Raw genomic sequence first — 22,990 nt, 5'->3', positions numbered from 1 at the left:
TTGCGACATCTGAATGCTGTCTCAAGTCCCTGCTTCAGTCTTCTGTTCTCCACGGAGCCTGCCCTGGTGGCTCCTCCACCAGGAACCCTTCGTGCCTCGAACTCCAGCAGCACCAGTTGGAACCACTTGCCTGGCTCTTGGGTCTTTTTCATGCTCTGTGCTGTTCCTCTGGGTCAGTGGTAAATCGTGTGATGACAGAGACTGCCCCCATTTGTCGTATTTCCCATGGTGTCCAAGGTCGTGCTGTGCTTATTTATTCATTGTACAGCAGCCCAGAGGGTTGCATGCCCTTCGTGACCTACACTGCATGATGAGGCGGCATGTTTATGGCTCTGTGTCATATAAAATCCTCGGTCCTTCCCCCATCCTCTCTTCCAAGACCATATCTATAAAAGATGGTATTTGGACTCGGTGCACATTTGCCTGGAAACAGAAATAGAATCAATTATAGTTTCTATATTGAGCAGAAAATCTTTTTTAAAAAGTATTTGCCGCAGCAGTCATTAATTAGGCTCAGACTTTGCAGGCATTCGGGCCGGTCATTTCAACGAAGCTATTATTTCTGTTTGGCTTATTAATGAATCCAACTGTAATAAAAATAATAGCAGGAAGAGGCTACAATGATCGCAGAGAGTAATCCTCAGCAACCAACCCCACCAACTCCCCCAGCTCCTCCTCCTGTATCTAAGAATCTGTTAAGATCGATTACAAAAGCAACAGCAGAATTTAGAACAAAATCCAGTGAAACACTCGCTACAGGGGTCAGTTTTCAAGGAGAGCCGCTGCCTTCGCCAATATGCAGGTCAACAAGCTCCTCTTACTAAATAAACTACGTTTTGAAGTTCACAGTTATCTGAGCGTTCCTTCTGAAAACAGGAGAGGAAAGTGATTTCGTGGAAGAAAATAAAAGGATTTCCTCCGTTTCAGAACCTTGTTTGTCCTATACTCCTTCAGAGTGAAATTAACCAAGAGAAGAGGAGCATTTATTTCAGTGAGCTGGGTGCTCCCACCCAGACAGAAACTTTTGCTTTATTATCCAACATTCAGTAAAGCCTTCAAAATGTTTCTTGCATGTTAGATCCCAGGAAGATGTGTGCATAATAGTACATTTTTATTTTATTAATAGTAATTCAGATTCTGTAGAAAAGACATGGATCTAGGATAATGTCCATAGTTGATAATAAGGGTGATGATTGGTTTAAATTATGGAGTGGAATTTAGTTAGGAAAGGTGACTTCTTTTTTTTCATTTTATTAGAAATCAGATACAGTAAGTCCTCATTTAATATTGTAAATAGGCTCTTAGAACTGCAGTGAAATGACATTACTGAAACCGATTTTACCATAGGTTAGCTGATATAAATATCTCAAACATAATGAAATGATGTTAAATGAATCGATGTTATTAGAGGATCTGCTGTAATTTCAAAATTCATGGGGGAAGCATTGACAATCCTGAAGGCTTGGAGGAGCTGGCTGTGTATCCCAAGCTGCCTGGCCTTTTAAACGAAACGCAATGGTCCCCAGACGTATCCAGTGTGCATTCTGCCATCAGCTATAATAGTGCATATGGTCTTTCTGTGGGAGTCTGAGCCTCACCCCCTATACACAGACCTGTACATGTTTTTCCAAGTAAAGGCATCAAGGGCTTTTACAAAGCAGGCCAATCTTGGTCTTAGACATGATACACCCACAGTGTTTAAATAAGTACCCTGAGAAAATGGTCCCCACAGATGGTGGCGTGTAATAAGAAGGAGGAGGTGTTAGAAGATGAGGAATAAGACCCTAAGATTATAACTACAGGGAAGAAGGGCGACCAATACATAATATGCTAGAATGCCAGTTTCTGAAGTCATGCAGAAATTGTCCCATTTATTCACATAGTTATTCAATAAATATTTACTTAGTGCCTACTATGTGCCAGGTTAGGTACTGTGGATATAGTGGTGGGTAAAAATAAGTCCATAGAATTTATAGTCTAAAAGAGGAAGATAGACAATGAACAAACAATCCAAAAATATTTAGATAATTACAAGCCAAGACAAGTCCTCTGAAGGATGATAATGTATACTAAAATGTAGGTGGATGCAGAAATATTTCTCTGGTAAAATCATTAGCATTTAGGTGGCAAAATCCACATTGGACAGAGAGAGTGAAATTAAGGAAAACTGCTAGGTTTTATCTTAGAGAACTAGACAGATGGAACTGGTCAATAGATAGTTAACCACCCGTGGACTAGCCTGTCCCAAGCCCCGGACGTCTTAAAAGCAGATTGTGCCCTTCATACCAAATAAGACACTAAGGAACATGCTCTGAAAGATGTGTGGAAGCAATGAATGAATAACAGAGGCTGGTCTTTTATTAACACACACACACACACACACACACACACACACACACACACACACAGAGCCTCTAACAGAAAATGGCCAAGTAAATGAAAATTAAGGAGGCAGAGCAATTAGAAAAAAAAAATGAGGTGTGCCTATGGCAAAGGGGGTGTTCCTAATACTCCATGCAACATTTATAATCCTTTAAGGATTCTTGCAAAATCTCTGTATAAACTGAGAATTTTATGAAAAGGGACCTTGGGCTTTTAGAGTCCAAAATAATAAACTCTTATATACAACCTGCACTGGTCCACAATGGATTTCACTTTAAATATACTGAGTAGCTTTTATTATTTGGCAAAGCTCTGCTGCCTCTCTTACTCTGCCAACAGTCTAATGAGATGTGCAAAAGTAACTATACCAGTGGCAACACGTCACATTTATATAGTTCTTTATGGATTTTAAACGTGTTTCCCCATATAGCTCCTTTTTGAAATCTTTCCAAAAGTTGACAGGAAAGTATTATTAGCCATCCTTGTTTTTTGTGGGTTGTTGTTTTTTTCCCAGCAAATTAAGCCTGAGGCCAGTGATGGGTGATGGGATGTAAGCATCTATGAGCTACCATCTTGGCCCAACAGTAATAGCAGTAGTGGTGGTGATAAGAAAAGTAATAAAAACAGCTATCATGATTTGAGGACCAAATATATGGGGTGGGCAAAAGGTGGTTTTCAGTTGTTTGTATGGAAAATAATGCAATAATTAATAAATAATAATACAAGAATAAACTCTGTTTCACATACTCACAACTGTAAACCTACTTTTATTTGTCAGACATGCTCCTAAGTGTTTTACTACTAAGGATGTTCTGAAGACATTCTTGGTGAATTTTTTTCATGAAGGGTACATTATGGCTGGTAGCCCAAGTCTTATTAATAGCTATGTATTGACCAATCACATCTGTTTGTTCTGTCCTTAAACAAAATCCTTGTCAGATTTCCTTGAATTTCACTCTCTTCCTCACCCTCCAATCCAATATGAGTTTTGTCACCTAAGTCCAACTGACTTTACAAAGGAAATATCTCTCCTTTTATGTCTGTTATCATGTTGCCATCATACAGCCCATTCAGGTCAGTGTTTTTCTTATCCCCATTTTATAGCAGAGGAAACTGAGGTTCAGAGTGTTAACAACTTGTCCAAGTCCACAAGGCCAGTACAGGGTGCAGCTTGGGGCCCAATAATATCAGCTACCATTAGTTGAGGAGTTATCTGATTTCAGGCTCTGTGCTATGGGCTTTATGTTGTCTCATTCAATCTTGCCAACTCAACACACTTATGCAATAGGTACTGTTCTTATCCCACTTCTACAATTGAGGAAACAGAGACTCAGGTTATGCAACTTGCCCAAGGCCACCTGCTCATGAATGAGCTGCCCAAGCAATTTGATTTCAGATTCTAAGCTGTTATTCAGTACGTGAAATTGCTCCCCAAAATTGGGGTTCAGAAAAGGTAAAGGGTTTGTCAAGGACCATAGGTCAGGTAAGTCCAGGACCAGGGCCAGAACCTAACTTCTCACAGGGATTATATTTGAGGCATGCAGTGGTCTTAACCAGTCTCCATTACAGGCCAATTATACTGTCAGCTCTGACATCACCACGACTCTGTGTGAGTCCCTCCCACTCCATCTAGTGATTTCACTCCAGCGATTCCCCAGTGCTGTGTCCACACCTCTTCCATGGCTACCACTGTGCTGAGGGGGGACAGATCCTTCACCTTCTCACCCTCATCTAGTCTCCAGCCCCTAAGCTGATTTGCTGTGTGGGGGAAATTCAGACAGAGTGATTACCGTACAGTCTGGGCTGCTAATAAACAAGGAAACCCCCCAGATCTACCCAGTGCCATTGTGACTTCCTACCTTTTGAAACCAGACATTTCACAGTAATAGAAGCCACAGTGCCAGACAAATCCTGCCCATCCCCCCTCACTGATAAATTTACTCTGTTGGCGGCAATGCATTCCTTCCAGATGGTTTAGGTTAAGATTGGGAAAGTTGTGTTTTTACTGGATTGAATCACAGCGCTTGGCTGACATTTTTTGGCCCTTCTTATACTCCTTAGATTTATCAGCTAATTGCAGACACTTTGGGAGAATAATGCAGCATGTGTTTATGATGACAACCCCTGCTAGTGTGTCTTTGTGCTCAAAGATTCACGGGTGTTGCCTTTACTGACCCTTGGTTAAGTATTAGAGTTGGATCAAAAACATTGGTTCAAAGTCAAGAACTTACATGGGTGAAAATATTTCATTTATGTGTTTTGGTGGGGCTGCGGATGGGGACAAAGTAGATCCAATAGCCCAATCTTTATTCTTAAACTGTTTTGGAGATCTTTTGTTGTGGATGATAATATGATTTATTAAGGGATGTCAAATGCCCTAGGAATTTTATTTAACACATCAAAAAATAGCTGCGTGGTTGTTCTAATGCCACTACTTAGTAAGTTTCTCCATGTGGGTGAATTGTTTCTTCCAATGTGGCCTGTTTGAAGACTTGCCTGAGGACATGTTGAAGGGGGTGGCTCCATCATCGTAACTGTAACCACTGGCTGAGGTGGCCCTTCAGGCAGGAAGACCAATGATAGCAAATGGGGGGAGAGATTGAACAATCAGCACCATTCAAGTCAGACAGCTGTCACCTGGGATTTGAGTCCCTGCACATCAAGATTTTGGTAAGCCCCACTGCATACATAAGAGACCCAGAGGACCAACTCTAGGACAGGGAAGGACGGGGAAGCCAACAGGGAAACATGGATGCCCAAGATCTATCCTTGGGGTGCCTGGTCCCAAATCAGAGTGACAATGAAGGGCACTCAGGAGCTAGTGGTGATTCCAGGTCCCCAGAGCCAGCTGTGTGAGGACCACTGACTCTCACAGAGGTGGGCACTGGATTGTGGGGGTTGCGGGCACATGAATCGTTCTCCAATTGGAACAGGTTTAGGGACTAGCAAGAACTGAGGCTGATCCTGTGTTTGGGGTTGCGGGCAGAGGTGGCTGGGGAAACCAGAGACCCAGGAAAGAAGGCAGAAGCTGACAGAAAGACAAACTGTTTCCTACTCTGAAATCGGGGAAAGCTGAAAACAAATAGCAGAATCAAAGGATCAAAATGCCTTTAAATTGCACAAGAGTGGGAAGGAATGTCAGGAAAAGTAGCTGGAAATCTGAATTTTAGAACTGTCAAAAAAAGACATACTGCTTTTCATTACTTTCAGGTATATATTACCTAAAATACATGGTTGTGAGGGAGCCTGTTTCAGTGAATGCATTTTAATGTTTTGTCATCTGCCCATGAGATTTCTGAAGTGTGTTGTTCGTTTCCTTTCACAATGCTTCTCTATGCGGACGCCCAGCTTTCTCTCTGGAATGGGTAAATATTATCTCTTCAGAGAAACTAGCTTGTTTTCATTCTACAGCTTGAGAATCTCATAAATATTGCCTGTCCTTATTTGCTACTGGAAGTCTTAGAACTAAATCCATGAGCCATTCCTAGCAAGGAAATAAACTCCGCACAGTATATTTTTCCTGTGATGTTCTCACTCCTTATTTCATCTTCCTCTTATTTTCCCTTTAATCCATTTCCTCCCCTTTTGCAATTTGTGTATCTTTTATTTTATTGTAACCCGTGATGTATGTTTTAGTTAAGCTGGAACAAAGTAGCACATGCAAATAAATACATCAACACAAGAGTGCTTCCCAATGCCAAAGATGCTTTTCCTTTTACTGACTTAGTGTTATAATTTCACTGTCAATTCCTCTAGCAAATGCCCCTTTCATAAATAGAAAAATGACTTCCTTCAGCCCTCTGAACCGTCTCTATTTCCAAATTAAGGCCCAAATAAAGATACTGCATTTGCTTGGTAAATTAATTCAGTATCCTATACGTGTTTAAAATGCTTAGTTGAAATTTTTAGAAACATGACTTAGCTATGATGGAGAGAAGCTTAAACCCTACCAATCAGATACCCTCCTTTGGCCGGAGAAGCCTTCTTCACAGACTCCCTAAGCAGTCATGGGGTTCCTCTCTAACTCCTCCAACCTCACAGGACTCCTATTTGGTAGAAGACTACAGTTCCACTTAAGGAAGGCATAGGGGGTCCCGCTGAAGAGTGGGGCACAACAACTCAGCCCTCAAAACCTTCTTCCTCAACTTCTTGCTGGACTTTTCTAACAAAAAGGGAACTGAGTACAGTCATCCGGAAGTGATCCTAGAGGGTTGGCATCTCCATCCTACTCTCCAGCTTTATCTATTATCACTCTTCCTTTTGTCAATTCTTCAAGCTGCTTATGTTCCAGCTAAAGAGATTTATGTATTTCTACTTTCTCCCTTTGTTAATGCCATTCCCTGCCTGGGCTCCAACCTTCCCCTAACTCACTTCACTCCACTTCATTGAGTCCTACCCTCAGCACCCATGGCTTCCATGAAGTCCTTCCCAATGTACCAGACCTCAGTGATCTCTCCCCATCACCCCCACCCCCGTGAACTCCTTAGCTCCTTCTGTTTGCCCCTTCACATGGCACCTACCACATATGACCGGCCATTGTTATTTATCTTTTCAATTGTAATTCTGTTTCCCCAACATCTCTCCATGGCTAGGTCTGGCATATCATAGACTCAGTAAGTATCTGCTGAAAGAAGCAATGAATGATTCCTATGGCTTTTGGAAAAGCATCTAACACAATATTGGCTCATTGCATGTTTGACATTAAGGGTACTAGTAAAGCACTCCCCAACCAACCACCCACTGCAACATAATGTTCTTGACTCTTCCTATCTTGGTAACTAAAAGCAAACCTTACTTCTCTCTTTTAACAAAATAAGCTGTGCTTTGACTTTTTTATTTCCTCTCCTTCTAGATTTTGAAGAAGTCCTGCATTGAAATTCTAGCAGCTGAACCATCCACCATATGTGCAGGAGGTAAATTGAGATTAAATGCTAATTGCTCTCATACAAATGATATTTTGAGCTCAAATCACATGTTGGTTTCATTGATAGGAGAGAAGGGAAGAAGGCAGGAAGAGGGAGGATAGAGAGAGGAGTAAAAAATTGCTAAATACATTTGCTTTTAGGAAAAAAAGAAAAGAAAGAAGCAACATGTCAGTTGTTCGAAACTTTGAAAAAGTCTGTCCAAACTCTCTTTTCATGGGATTAATTATTCGCACACATCACCACCAACAACCCTGCTTTGGATAGAAGTGGAGTCTAACCCTTTATGCTCAGGGCAGCCCTGCAGCTACCAGATGATCAGGGGATCATAGGCCACCCCTGAATGCTAATCTATTTAATTTTTGAATTAGTGCTGGCCTCTCTCCACAGTTAATATATTGATTTTAATGAATTTCTCAATCTGCCAGTCCTCACAAAATAGTGTAGGCAACTCCAGTTGTCTTAGTAAAAGACCGTTATAATTCTATCCTTTATACAGGGAGTCTCTGCTTATACAAAGAATCAGCCTTTTGGGAATCACAATATTTTCTCTAACTGATCCAAATTGGGGCTCATTCTTGTCTTGTATTGTAACAGACTGCAAACTTCAGCCATACTGACTCTTTTTGTATAATTGTTGAAGGTTTCCCCTCACTCTTATTTAAGTACCTACTGAATGCCAGGCACTGTCCTGGGTACTGAAGATACAAAAGGGTATAAACCAGGGGTGGGCAAACTTTTTGACTCGAGGGCCACAATGGGTTCTTAAACTGGACCGGAGGGCCGGAACAAAAGCATGGATGGAGTGTTTGTGTGAACTAATATAAATTCAAAGTAAACATCATTACATAAAAGGGTACGGTCTTTTTTTTTTTTAGTTTTATTCATTTCAAACGGGCCAGATCCAGCCCGCGGGCCGTAGTTTGCCCACGGCTGGTATAAGCCCTCTCTGTGAAGACTGGTGCCCCAAGAGTTTGAGTGTTTCACCCTTGAGAGGTCACTGTTAGTGTCACCTTTCTAGTCTCCCAAATGCCAGTGCCAGTTATTATTTATCACAGAAAATGTGTTATATAATCCTATACGCATTGAAGAACACCTTTCAGGCTTTGTCAAATACTGTACTTTTTTTATTCTTTATGACATTGTATTGGTATAAATGAAATAATTCCTTAAAGATTTCATTCCAGTTTGTTGGCTATATTTTAGAATAGATGAAAGACTTTCAAGGAATTAGAGGCCCTGAATAATATTTGCCAACAACTAAACATTAAACATATATGTAAACATATAAAGTTGGTAACAATACTTGGTGACTATTCAGAGATATGTGTACATTTCCTAAAGAAAAGCAATCAATAAAGACTATCTACTGCCCTTTAAATAAATTGCTACCTGGTAGGACAGCCGGCAGGGACAGTTGTGGTTGCCACAGGGCCAGATCCAGGAGGACCTCTTTAAGAAAAAGAATTGAGGCCCTGGCCAGGTAGCTCAGTTGGTTAGAGTATCGTCCCCATATGTCAAGGTTACAGGTTTGACCCCCAGTCAGGGCACATACGACTATCAACTAATGAATACATAAATAAGTAGAACAACAAATTGAAGTTTCTCTCACTCTCTCTCTTTCCCTCTCTCTCTCTCTCTAAAAAAAGAAAGAAATAAAAGAAATTGAAAAATCTTACCTTTGAAAATTTGATAAAAGCGTATGTCCACGTGAATCCAGTGCCAGAGCCTTGAAAGAGGTCTGTGGAGTAAGGAGCCCCCACCAGGGTTCATTAGCGTCAAGGCAAACCCACCTCCACAGTTCTTATAGTTCCTTCTTTTAAAAATGATGGGGAAACAGGGGAGTTCCTTAATTGTACAATTATCCCATTCATGAGGAAAACCCAGACTTGTGGTTCCGCCATCCTACTGAATGTGTTCCAACCTTGTAATGAATCAGAGAGTCTAACAACAATGAATACACTTCTATTAATTCACCAGCATAATCAAGTCCCCTCCTGCAGGGTTCTTGAGGACAAGTAAGGAATTTTATTTCTCTTCACTTCCTAATAGAGTACAGGGCACTCAACAATTAGTCAATAAATCTTGACTGAATGTCTTGATTCCTGTGTTTTTTCAACAAACAATGCTCTGATTTTTGCCTATTTGACCCTTATTAACCCCTTTCACTTCACCTTAAGAAATTATCATATCTTTGAACTATCTGATTAAAATGAAGAAAAATTAGAAAATAATAGCCAAAGACAGAAAGAACAAGGACAAAATAAAATTTCAACTTGGATGATAGAAAAGTATCTTCCTAAATAATTCTGGAATCAAAGATTGGGAACTGAAATCTCCTTTACATACCATTGAGATATTCAAGACAATAAAAAAGACCACATGTGTAAAATGAATATGGCACAGAAATATCAGGGTCCACAAGAACTGAACTAGCAAATTTATTGATTTCATTATATTATTAAATGGAAAAGAAAAGTAAATTAGTAAAATATATTTTTTAAAGTCCAAGAAAATATTAAAATGCATTAATAAAGTTAAACAAGTTAAAGCAATTCAATTGGTAACTTTTCCAAGAGATGTTTCTTTGGTAGAATCAATAAAATAGACAAATCTCTGGCACCTTACTTTAGACATTTTTTGAATCTCTGGCTTATGTGCAATATGACATATTTTATAGACAAACCATCATTCCGTATGTCGGAGTAAACTATCCAATTCTATTTCCTTTATTTCTTATAAAGAAAAAATTAAACAAGACACAGAGTTTTGAAGAGCCAAGCTCCGATCTCTCTTGAATTAGAATCAAAATGGCTAAAACACGCTGGTTAGAGAATAACTTCACTAGGAAGAAAATGAACCTTTCAAAGGAAATCCTTAGACCAGAAGTTCTTCCATGGATTTCTTTCAAGGTCTGTTGCTGATCATCCTCTGGAGCCTATTTTATTGTTCATGACCAGGAACTCCTGTCAAGTAGACCCAAGCAGAGCCCCTCTGTGATTTTCTTTAGGCTACTGCCAGGACTCGGTTTGTAGGCTGTGAGTTTATAACCTCTGATAGTGCTTTGAAAAGCATACACTGTTATACAAAACAAGGGGCATTATTATCATCACTATCATTTTAAGGCAGATTAAAGGTCAATGTGATAATCTTAATGTTGATAACATTACACGTACATGAGAAAAACATGCTACAGAAAAAATATTGGGGAGAACTTTGATAGAGTTCAGAGTACCTGCAAAGTGATTAACTCGTGTGCGAGAAGAGAAAGTAAAGAAGGAAATAACTGATTGTTCATATGTCTAAGTCCAATGGGGAGACAAAGCCCTAGACAGATTGGGGGCGGGGAGGTAGAATTTGCTTTCATTAAAAACCTTTTCTCTTAGCCCCCTCCCCTCTCTCTCTCTGTGAATAACTTCCCTGCCTTGGCTCCCAGAGCAGCCCCTGCTGAAGCTCCACTCAGGCTTGTCTACTCAGGACACTCATGCTGACTATTGCATCCCCCCAAGACAGTGATCACAGCTCTTTAACCAACAACTCAACCACAGCCATAGTTCTGACAGCAAACTGTGCTCTGAGAGAGGCAGAGAGATAATGCACTGGATGGACAAGAAAACTGAGACCCAATGCAGATCTTTATTATGTTGGGCTGCAAATAACAGGGTGACATTTAATGAAGCAAATATGAAATGCTGAACTTGGGTTCAAATAGCCAGTTTCACAATCAAGCAGGTATAGGGAAACCTGACTTAGTTCTTCAATATGAGGGAAAAGAAAAAATAAGAAGAATCATAGCTATCTTGATATCCAACAAGTTTGATTCTGAAAACAACCAAAAAAAGGCTGATGTAGTCTTAGGGTGAATCAATAGTCATTCAGTGTCCAGGTCAAGAGGGCTAACTCCATGGCCTACTCTTCCAGGTTCAGACTATGGTTCCAAGCCCCATATTTTCAGAATGGCATGACAAAGGCATGTCCATACGAGAAGAGGCGATCTGGAAACCACTGCCAGAGGTTATAAACTAGCAGCCTACAAACCCTGTCTGTTCTACACATATGTTCTTTTTTACCCACACTATGTGTTTGTTTTTTTTAATATATTTTATTGATTTTTTACAGAGAGTAAGGGAGAGGGATAGAGAGTTAGAAACATCGATGAGAGAGAAACATTAAACAGCTGCCTCCAGCACACCCCCTACTGGGGATGTGCCGGCAACCAAGGTACATGCCCTTGACCAGAATCGAACCCAGGACCCTTCAGTCCGCTGTCCGACACTCTATCCATTGAGCCAAACCAGTTAAGGCTGCACTCTGTTTTTTTATTTTGTTTGTTTGTTTGTTTTTTTAAGAAACTTTAAAATTTATTGCTAACATTTTAAAATCTGATTTTACCTAAAAATTCAGATTTTCATCTAGTCTTGAAAAATAAGATCTAGCAACATTGGGCCTGTATTTATTGCAAGATAATAATTACTGAATACTGAATAACTTCGTTTAAAATAAGTATGTACTCTTTTCAGTTCACCATACTCCTCGCCACTCCCTATTGTCACCTAATACTCAGGCCAAGTATATGGTCACCATTTAGCACGGTGCTTCTGTCAATGTTTTACAGTCCCTGTTCCAAAACATGTCGGAAGTCACCTGCTATGTGGAGAGCCTTTATAGCACCTTTCACAGCACCTGCTTCCCTTCTCATGCAGACTCTTTTTTAGAGTTCCTAATTAAATATTTTTGCAGATGAGTCTCTGTATAATTAGGAGAATCGACCCATTGTTGGATTGGCCCTGCCTAGTTTAGCTCCTCTGTAGGAAATGCACCCTTTTGCCTAAGCACAATTTTTTCAGGCCCCATTCAGTTGGCCGTAAACTTGGACACTTCAGTGTTCTATGTCAGCAAGTAGTCCAGGAAGGAGCTAACTGGAATCAAGTGTGAAACCTGCCAACTGCTCCACATTTAAGTTTTTGTTCTCCAGAAATGGAAGGAGGTTGTAATTAGCTCCTCATATTGTCATTTTAGAAGCAGTTGTATTATTCCTGCCGTGTTTCCCACTGTTTGTAATAAAACTGGGTGGGGTAGCAGGAAAGGAAGGTAGTTTTAGGCTTCACGTTTACCATTTGGAAATTAGATGCTTAAAAACAGGCACATTTAAACAGCATCAAATAGTGGTTTCATTTCTTTCCCTTTTCATTGTTTTTCAAAGCACTCATGCCAGGCCCTTAGGCACCTCTCTGGATGGATTGATTAATTCTCTGTTTCATCTTTCTTTTCATTTAAAGATATTTCTACCTGGAGGAGGGATTTTCATATACTGTTGGTGGGAATGTAAAATGGCAAAATAATTTTGGAAAACAGTTTTGACAGTTTATTAAAAAATTAAACACATACCTCCCATATGGCTTGGTCATTCTAGTCCTACGTATTCACCCAGTAGAAAAGGAATTCTATATCCAGACACATACATGGATGCAAATGTCGAAAACAGCTCTATTTTAATAGCCAAAACTGTAAACAACTCAAATGTTTATTAGCAGGTAAATGGATATACAAATTGTGGTTTATAATATACATTATATTATCTATATATATAAAGGGCTAATATGCAAAGTGTTCCCTTGGGAGTTCAACCGGGAGACCAGGAGTTTGATCGCTCGCTATGACATGCGCTGACCACCAGGGGGAGGCCTGGAATGAAGGAAGGCCCCAGCCAGCAGCTGGCAGCTGGGGAAGAAAAGCCCTGGCTAGCAGCCAGAAGGCCCCGATCGTCCCTGATTGCCAGCCAGGGTTAGGGACCCTACCCATGCACGAATTCCGTGCACTGGGCCTCTAGTGTCCATATAATGAACAATAGTCACCAATAAGTAGTGCTAGACTATGCATAAATATTCAAATAATTATGAATAAGTCTTAAGATAATTATGCCAAGTAAAAAAAAGTTAGACAAAAAAATAGTTACTGTATGAGCTCATTTACATAAAATTCTAGAAAATGAAGACAAATCTATAATAGAGATCTGATCAGTGGTTGCTTGGGAGTGGTGGTGGGGAGGAGCAGGAGGGAGAGATTACAAAGGGCACCTGGAAACTTTTGAGGTAATGGATGTGGTCACTACTTTGTGGAATTGTCCCATGATTATGTACATATGTCAAAATTTATCAAGTTCTATACTTTATATGTGAGTTACTATGTCAGTTACACCTCACTAAAGCTGTTATAAATAAATAAATAGCTATAGAATTTTAAGAGTTCTAGAATAATTTAGTCACTATGTTATATTTTAGATGTTACATTAAGCATCGAATAGAAGAACAAATGCAAACTGACTCACAAGATGAAATATCACTAACAACAATTTTGCAGGAAAGTCTTGGGAGACCAGCACAAATGGAGAATATAGAAGTGTCTCATTTTCAGATACAGTGAATGAAAGTCAATCTTTATTAAGGTCATTTCAAATTTATGTGTTCCACATTTCAAAGAAAGAAAATATACAAAAGGAGAGAACAGAATGGAATAAGTGTATCAAATTCATCCCTGTAAAAAGTATAATTCAATGGTTTTTAATATATTCACAAAGGTGTACAAGCATAACTACTAATTACAGAATATTTCCATCACCCCAAAAAGAAACCCAAAGTAGTCACTACCTATTCCCCTCTTCCTCCAGCATTGGTAACACCAATCTATTTTATGTCTCTATGGATTTGCTAATCTGGATTTTTTTATAAATGGAATAATACAATATATGGCCTTTTGTGTCTAGTTTCTTTCATTTAGCATAATGTTTTCAAGATTCGTCCATGTCTTAACATGTCTTGGAACTTCATGGGTGAATAATATTCCCTTGTAAGAATAGTGTCGTCAGTCAGTTGATGGATATTTGGGTTGTTTCCATTTTTGGCTATTATGAATAATGTGAACATGTACACATTTTTGTGTAGACATATATTTTCAGTTCTCTTGGATAGAGATACCTAGGGGTGGAATTTCTGGGTCATGAGGTAACTCTATGTTTAATTTTTTGAGGAGCTACCAAACTATTTTACAAAGCACACACAGCATGTTACATTCCCACCAGGAATGTATGAGGTTTCTAATTTCTTCACCAACACTTATTGTTGTCCATCTCTTTTATTATAGCCATTCTAGCGAGTATGGAGTGATATTTCCTTGTGGCTTTGATTTGCATTTCCCTAACAACTAATGATGTCTTTTCATTCGTTGGTCTTATAAATCCTCAGAAAATAAACAGGATTAGACCTGACTGGTACCTGAATGAAGGACCACCTTGTCTTTCCTCTTTATTCCCTTTCTAAACCAAGATGTCATTTATTATTCATTCAATAAGTTTATACTGAGACTGACTCAGCCCTGAGTTAAATGCAGTCAAAACTTCTGAAGAAATAGAAATGATGGCCTCTACCATCACGAAACTTAAACAATTATCATTAAGAATAAGAGTGACAAAAGGATCATAATGAACATGTCTTAAAGGTACCTTAAAACTCTGTATCTTAAAAGATTAGATCAGGGAGAGACCAAGATGGCGGCATAGGAAAACACCGGAAATTGCTGCCTCCGACAACAACTTCAAAAATACAACTAAAAAGCACACACAGCATGTTACATTCCCACCAGGAATGTATGAGGTTTCTAATTTCTTCACCAACACTTATTGTTGTCCATCTCTTTTATTATAGCCATTCTAGCGAGTATGGAGTGATATTTCCTTGTGGCTTTGATTTGCATTTCCCTAACAACTAATGATGTCTTTTCATTCGTTGGTCTTATAAATCCTCAGAAAATAAACAGGATTAGACCTGACTGGTACCTGAATGAAGGACCACCTTGTCTTTCCTCTTTATTCCCTTTCTAAACCAAGATGTCATTTATTATTCATTCAATAAGTTTATACTGAGACTGACTCAGCCCTGAGTTAAATGCAGTCAAAACTTCTGAAGAAATAGAAATGATGGCCTCTACCATCACGAAACTTAAACAATTATCATTAAGAATAAGAGTGACAAAAGGATCATAATGAACATGTCTTAAAGGTACCTTAAAACTCTGTATCTTAAAAGATTAGATCAAAGATCATTTTCAAGTAGAAATTCCTTCCTAAAGCCCTACAATCCCTAAGCACTTCTTAAGAGCTGCAACCCAATGTGCACATTGCCTGAAAACACTCAGCTGTACATATTTTGAAGAGCAGGTTCAGGGCTTTGTGGATAAATGGAGTTCAATCGCTATGCCCTGGTTCTCACTTGCTGGCGCATTCATTTGACAGGGTTTTGTTACATAACTTGTGTGTGTGAAGAGCTGACATTCTCGTCGGGCTGCTGAGTCAGATGTTTGGGATCTTCTGGAAACCACATGTGCGCACTAACACAGAAACTGCACCGGCAGGGTGGGAGCTCGCCTCTCTCCTCCTGTTTCCCGTAGCATCGCTTCCTCCATCTCCTCAGGCCTAGGGGGTTAAATTGTTGGGTTTCCACCTTGGCCACGTCGTGGATTGCCGTTGTCTTTCTTCCTAAACACCGTGAGGTTAGGCCAAGCAGAGTGTGGGCAGCCTCTTTTATAGAGGACTCGGCAGCGGAGCTGGTAATGCTAGAACATGTTATGTTGCTGGAGAGGAGACCTCGGCGTGCAGCCTGCGTTGCCAGGGTCTCCTTTCTCTCCTGATCTTGGAGGAAACAAGAGAAGGGGGCACAGAAATGAGGCAGAAAACCTGTTGAATCAACAAAAGCGTTCAATGGCAGATTTCTGGAAGGCTAGCATTCAAACTAAAACCAGAAATAGGTTTCTATAGTTTTACCTTGAGTAACTAAGATACAAAAAGGTTCTTCCACAATGTTGTTGAACCATCGGCATCATAGGTCATGCACCAGGCAGACATCTAAAGAAAACTGTTACATCCGTCCTTCTAAACTTAGCAATTGTGTATATGCACTAACGTGCATGTATCAATACTTAATATTCATAGGACTAACGGTCCTGGAAAACCATGTGCCCATGACCTTAATTAATGTAGTTTCAAACTAAGGCAGTGAACACTTGGATACAAGTCCCAGTTTTGCTGCTTACTAATTCCATGACCTTGGGCAAGTCATTTAAAATGTCAGAATATCAAGTTCCTTATTGTCATGGTTCATTATACTTGTAAAAGGCATTCTGTTCTGATTTGTGCTCTTTGTGGCACACGCAGTGCCTCGGGGTTCTTTTACTTCAGTTTTGATTTCTTGCTTTCCATCCAGGCCAGCTCCACTTTTCTGCAAAATGGGCAAGCCTGCCTAAAATAAGCTTTTAAAAATCACAACGTCAATCTCTAGCTTAGTCATATGTCACAAGACAATGAGGATGCAGTTTGGCCTGGTGGTCAAGAGCATCGTGGCAGAGTTCTGAGGACATGGTGTTGGATTCCGGTTCTGATTCTGACAGCTACTAGCTGTGTGACCTTGGACGGATGACTTAACCTCACCAACCTCAGTTTTCTCACTTGTACCTCCCTGGGCTGTGGGGAGGTTTAAATGCCCACATTGTACGTGACATCAGACACAGACAATGCTGAGCACAGGGCCTGGCACATACTGAGGGAGCAGTTAACATCCGTTATTATTCTCTTGGCAAACATCATCTCTAAATTAGTTTCCTAGGAATTAAAGTGACATACACTCATGACATTTATTAAAGTTTGGAACAGTCCCACATGCTAGTCTTCTAATTTCATTTTTCCTCCAACAAAAATCGGTACTTGGATAGCAATTTACAGTTTAAGATCCACTTTCGCAAATATTGCATTTTTTCCCTATGACTTTTAGTTGAGTTCTTTTTTAATATGCCACGCAGCATTATCCCAAGCCCCAATCTTTTTACACACAGTAGGATGACAAAAATAAAAGAAAGTGGAGCATTGACTATTAGCTACCATCAAACTTAAGCAACTATTCCTACACATTTAACTAATTAATTCTCAGGGGCTGTTTCCTCCCCCCAACCCCCTCAGCAAGACTATTGTAAAAGGATCATTATTTTTACTTCATAAGGATTTTTTACCATGAATTGATTCAACATGCACTATTCACATGTGACGTTAATATGCAGGGCCAGAGACCTGTGACATGTATTCTCTATTCAATTCAGAGAGAAGTGAGTACTCACTACTACAGTAAGGGGCCAGCGTCAATTCAAACAGGTAATGCTTGACAACTGGTCACCGATAAGCAAGTTGTTGATGTTTTGCTAGCTATGATTACCACTACACACCTCGAGGCATCAGGACTGTTTGCCCAGGAGAGGCAGGAGGGCGAAAGCAGTATCAAACAGTTCTCCACCTAAAGGAATGTATTTCTAGTTGAGGAAGAAAAGGCAAAAGAACAAGGCCAGATAGCACATAATCACATGCTACATTGTTCAGGACAGACAGGGAATGCTACGTTAGTGGTTTTCAAAAAATGTTCGGCACCTTGAGCTCTAAAAAAAATCCTTTTAGGGGCATTCAGTGTGTAAAAGAGACGCGAGAATAAGAGTTGATGGAATGGAGAGCTCGTCCTTCCCCTGTGGCCCTCGGCTGCTGAGATCACAGTTTTCAAAGTTGTGGGGACTTGAGGGATGGGGAAGATTTGAATGACAGAGCTGGGAGGAAGGTGTTGCAGGTAGAAAGAACAAGAGCCAAGGCAAGAAGGGGAGAATTCAGAGTAAGAAGTCTTCCTTGTGGACACCTAGTAAGTGATAAAAGGCACCTACAAGGTCACTTTTGGTTTCCAACCTGAACCAATTTTCAAATATTTGAAGCCTGGTGAACTAGTTAACAAACACCCTAAATCAGAGAAGATGGGAAGCCCCGGGTTAACTAATGGCCTGCAGTCAAATACCGTGTCTTGTTGTTACTCTTGATTTCAGAATCATTTCAAGTAGTCGTGAGAGGAAATGGCTTTCGACACGCTCGCAACGTGGACAGGGTGCTCTGCAGCTTCAAGATCAACGAGTCGGTCACGCTCAGTAAGTCCTTAAGAGTTGGTGGGTTTCTTCGGGGAAGGGAATGCAAGCCCCATCTTCCAGCAAGGCCTCACTCGGGAAACCGTGCAGAGACGGGTCTTCCCTGCAGTAAGCACATGGCAAACTCCTACACACCCTGGTTCTCATCGGGCAAGACGCACCCACATGTGTACTGAGTTACCCCTTCCCGGTTGTCCGTGGTGGCGCTGATTGGTGAGGGGACATGAAGCTTGACATTCCTTAACCAAGTATTAGGGCCTCTCAAGCATAAGAGTGAAAAACAGAGAGTCTAAACTTATTAATTCAGAATCAACCAAAAGCCAAACTGTAAGGCTTGCATGTATAGATGCTGGAATTTTTTTTAGGCTGGATGATTCTGGTTTGGAGTTGCCAAGAAACTCATCATGGTGAATATCTGACATGAAATACAGGAATATGAAAGCAAAACTAAGTGCATTTCATGCAAAAAAAATGAATTAGCATAACATTGGCACTCTCACAAGACATTTGTAGCAGGCAAGTTCTTAATTTAAAGACTGACTGTCGGAGGACAGATGTCCAGGAAGCCTGGTTATTATTTGCACCTGGCATCCATCCCGCAGTTAATTATTGATTCAGCATCTGCAGTGATGAACAGTAAAAATAGATTGCATTTTCCACAGTGCCATGTCCTTTTAAATGTTTCACATCTTTTCGCCACAACAGCCCTGGGAGGTAGAAAGAGAATGGGGGCGGGCCAGGGAGATATCCACACTATTCTGTCCTCCTGTTTGCCTTATTGAGTAGGTACTGTCCTGTTTTTAAAAAGGAAGAATTGAAAGGTATGCCTTGTTTTTTCACTTTACCATCTTAAAACCCGCTTGAATATTTAAACAGAGATATGCAATGGCTCCCTTACAAACATCTGGAATTCCTGGCCTTGGAATAATTCCAAACATTTGAAACATTCAGTTAGTTTTCTTAATACTTGGAAATACTTTCACGTCTCCAAAAAATATTCGCTATTCGAAAACATTTTGAAATATCCCTGAGTAGTCACAGTGTGAAAGTTGGATATGCGCCCCCTACAGAATTCTTCCTTTTTTCTCCCTTTCGATGGTGATGTCACTCAAGTCCGCCTTCCCTCTCTCCTTAACCAAAATCTCAAACTCAAGACATCAACACCTTCCAGACTTCCCAGATGCACGAGCCTTTGGACCAACCCCTCTCTGAAGATGAATGGGAATGGGGATAGTGTTGCCTTTGCTTGAAAGGTGACACGGGGGTGCTGCATTAGGATAACACGAAATGCAAACGCACTATGGATTTGCAGAGTGACGTTTTGAAAGCCTGTTTTCCAGTTTCTCCGTGGAATTTTATTTCTTGGGAAATCAGCTCATTCTCTGTCTCCCTCTTCCTTTCCTAACACCTGTCTAGCCCTCCACCTCATTCTTATTTAAAAAAAAGAAAGGCTGTTGGGATAGGGATTTGGCTTAAACCACAAAGCTAACCATGCTTCCAGCACAGTGCTGAGAGTTTGGAGAAGAGGAAGGCAGTGACTCAATCACGTTATATGCTGTGAGCAACACTCCTAAACTCAGACATATGGTTATTTAAAATAACTAAGAGGGAAGTATTGGAATTTGAAAAGTACCTGTCCTTTATTTATTAATTGGCCCATTCCTTAATAATAAGAACAAGAAACTATGAAGGACAGGGAAAGTAAATAAGTTTTTAAATGCAGTATATTCAATCTAAATTTTTCCATCAACCTTATAAATATAAGTCTGTTGAGTTGTCACTGTAAAATAAAATAAATTTATGTTCCTTTACTTTACTTTTCCCATTCTCCTTTTCTACCTCTATATCCCAAGTTTTAAATTTTTATCTATTTTCATTTTTATACTATATATTTCCTCTTTCTAGATTTTTTTCTAAATGCTGCATTATATATTATAATGATAATATGTTATTAATCAGAAGAAGACTAATTAAAGGCCCAATGATGAAGGTAAGACTTCCGTGGCTCTCTAGCCTGTTCAAACATGATACAGGCTTCAGAGTCGTCAACAAATAATACAGTAGCAGATTATATGAAGCAAAACTGTTAAACATAAAAGAACAAGTTGACAAATAATATTTATAGTGGAAGATATTAACGTGAATTTCTGAGTATTTAAATGGGCAATAAAAAATGAATACATATACAGTTTTAAATGGCTTAAACATTCATTTATTATACTAAGACACAAATAAAATGCTAACATATTAATGCCAAAAATTTTAAATATATTCTTAGATGATAAATATAAACAAAATAAAAAACCATAGGATAATACCTACTTCTCCCCACTTTCCTTGCCTTTTCATAAAAATAAAATCAATGAATCAACCTCTTAGAAATCTAAAACAATTTCTGGACTTGTGGTTGATATAATAGGTCCTGAAATTCTGGATAAAATGTGGTTTTAAAAATTGTAACATGTGGCCTTGTTCAAAGGAATGAAGAGGAAACCCCCATGTATAGGAAACAAAAATGGAAAGCAATATCTAAGCAGAAAGCTAAGCTGTGTGGGCTCCAGGCCTGGGGGTCTGCAGATCATTCTCCTGATACTGATCCAAACACAGAACCCCAGCCTATGCCTGGCAGTGGGCAAGAGCAGAGTCCCCTACAGAAATTAGGCTCCAAAGAGCTGCACCACACATTAAATGGGGGCTGGAAAAGCTGCTCCGTGACCCAAGGCAAGAGAATAAAGGTAAGATATTATATCACCCAAAGTGTGTCCATGACCATCCTGATCCCTGTGGCCCTGGCAGAGGCAATGAACATTCAACCCAACCTACAGCATTCCTGCAGTCAACAACATCCTCTGAAGATGGGCTCACAGTACTGAGTGGCAAAAAATATGAAGATGGATGAAAGAAACAGGAGAGCAAGCAAGGAAAGAGAACCAGAAGGAGAATGGATAATAAACACATTTAAAGAGTCTAAAGAGATCAAACATACCGAAGGGGAAGAATGTTCAACAAAGGCAGATTTGCAGAAGACCATAGTGTAAATTCTAGAATTGGAAAAGTTTAATCACTGGAATAAAACTTCATGGATGAATTAAGCAGAGTGATTAGACACAGATGAAGATGAAATGCATAAACTGGAAAGAGAGATATGAGGAAATCCTACCACCCCACCACCCCCCAGCTCCCAACCAAAGCACCAGACCCAGATTTTTTTCACCCATGTTTTACCAGACGTTAAGGGACAGATGGCCAGTATCTGATATGGGTCCAGCCATAAGCATCTTTGTCATAAATATCTTGACCACAAGCATTTTCATTGCAAACATCTTTGCTGCACAACTAATTGGCAGTAAGGCAATTTTGCTGTAAAAAATAGAATAGCTGGTAGATAGTTTGATGTGCATTTGACAGACTTAATGTGTTTAAGCTACTTGTCACTTAGTTTCATTTGTCCATTGGTGAAGTGCTTGCAGTTACTCCCACTGTTATATTATGTCTAAATTTTAGCCCTCATAAAGGTCTGTCCAGTGACGAGTAGACCTGGTCTTAAAATAATGAACCATAACAACTACTATGAAGCAGATTGCATACTATTCTAGAAAATGATCACACATCAGTTTGGAAATCCTTCGGGGAGCACAGTCATCCCTCCCATCCATCAAAATCAAAAATTTGCCAAGCTACGGCAAATATAAAAGAGGCGGCTACTAATTCACAGTCTTCAAGATGTTAAAATCAACTATTTAGTTGGAAACTCATACCTTTCTTAATGAAGTAAGAAATTGCAGCAAAAAAAGAAAAATGCTAGACCAAACAAGAAGACAAAACAACAAACAAAAAATGTATAGCATTGTGAACAAAAGACGTCAAAGACAATGTACTTTTACTTTTCACAGTAAAGTCTTTTTTATTTTATTAATTTTTCATTTTCTATTATGTCTTTTTTTAATTTTCCTTTTTAACTTTTCATTATTTTATCTTTTCTGGTGAAATTGCCAGAGGTCAATTAATTTTGCAGCAAAGATGTCTACAGCAAACATGCTTATGGCAAAAATACCAGACACGAGTATAAACACTGGAACCAAACCAACTAGGAAAAGAATCCTAGCTCTGTCTTAAAACTGTGTGACCATGGCACGTAACTGAACATCCTCATGCCTTAATTTCTCTACCTGTAAAATAATATGGAAATAATAGCAACTCTATCGTGTATTGTTAAGAGGTTTAATGTGGGAAGTGGGGCATAGAACAGGACTTGGTACACAGCAAACTGTTTATCAATGTTGGCTACTGGTATTAATTTATTATTATCATTAACACTATTATTAAATGGAGCAGCAGCTATTATAAAAACATCAATTGTCTTCAAATTAGTATTTACTTTTAATACAATCCAATGGGATTGTATTGAAAGTCAACAAAGTAATTCTAAAGTTTATATGTAGGAATAAACATATAAGAATAGCCAAGAAAAATATGGAAACTTGCCCTAGCCAATTTTAAGATGTATACAAAAACCCTAGCCAATTTTAAGATGTATACAAAGTAATTGAAACAATGCATGGCTGGTGCCACAAAAGGCAAACTAAGCATTGGAACAGGAAAAGCAAAGTCCATAAACAGAGCCAAACACTTATGTTAGTTTAGCATAAAATAAAGCAGCCTTTCTAATCAGGGAGTTGGGGGGGGGGGCG

At 39.5% G+C, this 22,990-nt stretch overlaps 1 protein-coding gene across 1 annotated transcript in view; it reads left to right on the top strand.

Annotated features, from left to right (window-relative positions):
* The window catches only part of ANTXR1 (anthrax toxin receptor 1), a 219,398-nt gene that overhangs the window by 66,897 nt on the left and 129,511 nt on the right, over nucleotides 1–22,990 (top strand). The window contains exons 9-10 of the mRNA XM_005867817.2: nucleotides 7,235–7,295; nucleotides 18,204–18,302. Of these exons, the coding sequence (XP_005867879.1) occupies nucleotides 7,235–7,295; nucleotides 18,204–18,302 (160 nt within the window). The remainder of the gene's footprint in view (nucleotides 1–7,234; nucleotides 7,296–18,203; nucleotides 18,303–22,990) is intronic.

The sequence above is a fragment of the Myotis brandtii genome, unplaced genomic scaffold (genome assembly GCF_000412655.1).
Source record: "Myotis brandtii unplaced genomic scaffold, ASM41265v1 scaffold251, whole genome shotgun sequence".
NCBI lineage: Eukaryota > Metazoa > Chordata > Mammalia > Chiroptera > Vespertilionidae > Myotis > Myotis brandtii.
This window is presented reverse-complemented; position numbering and strand designations above follow the sequence as displayed.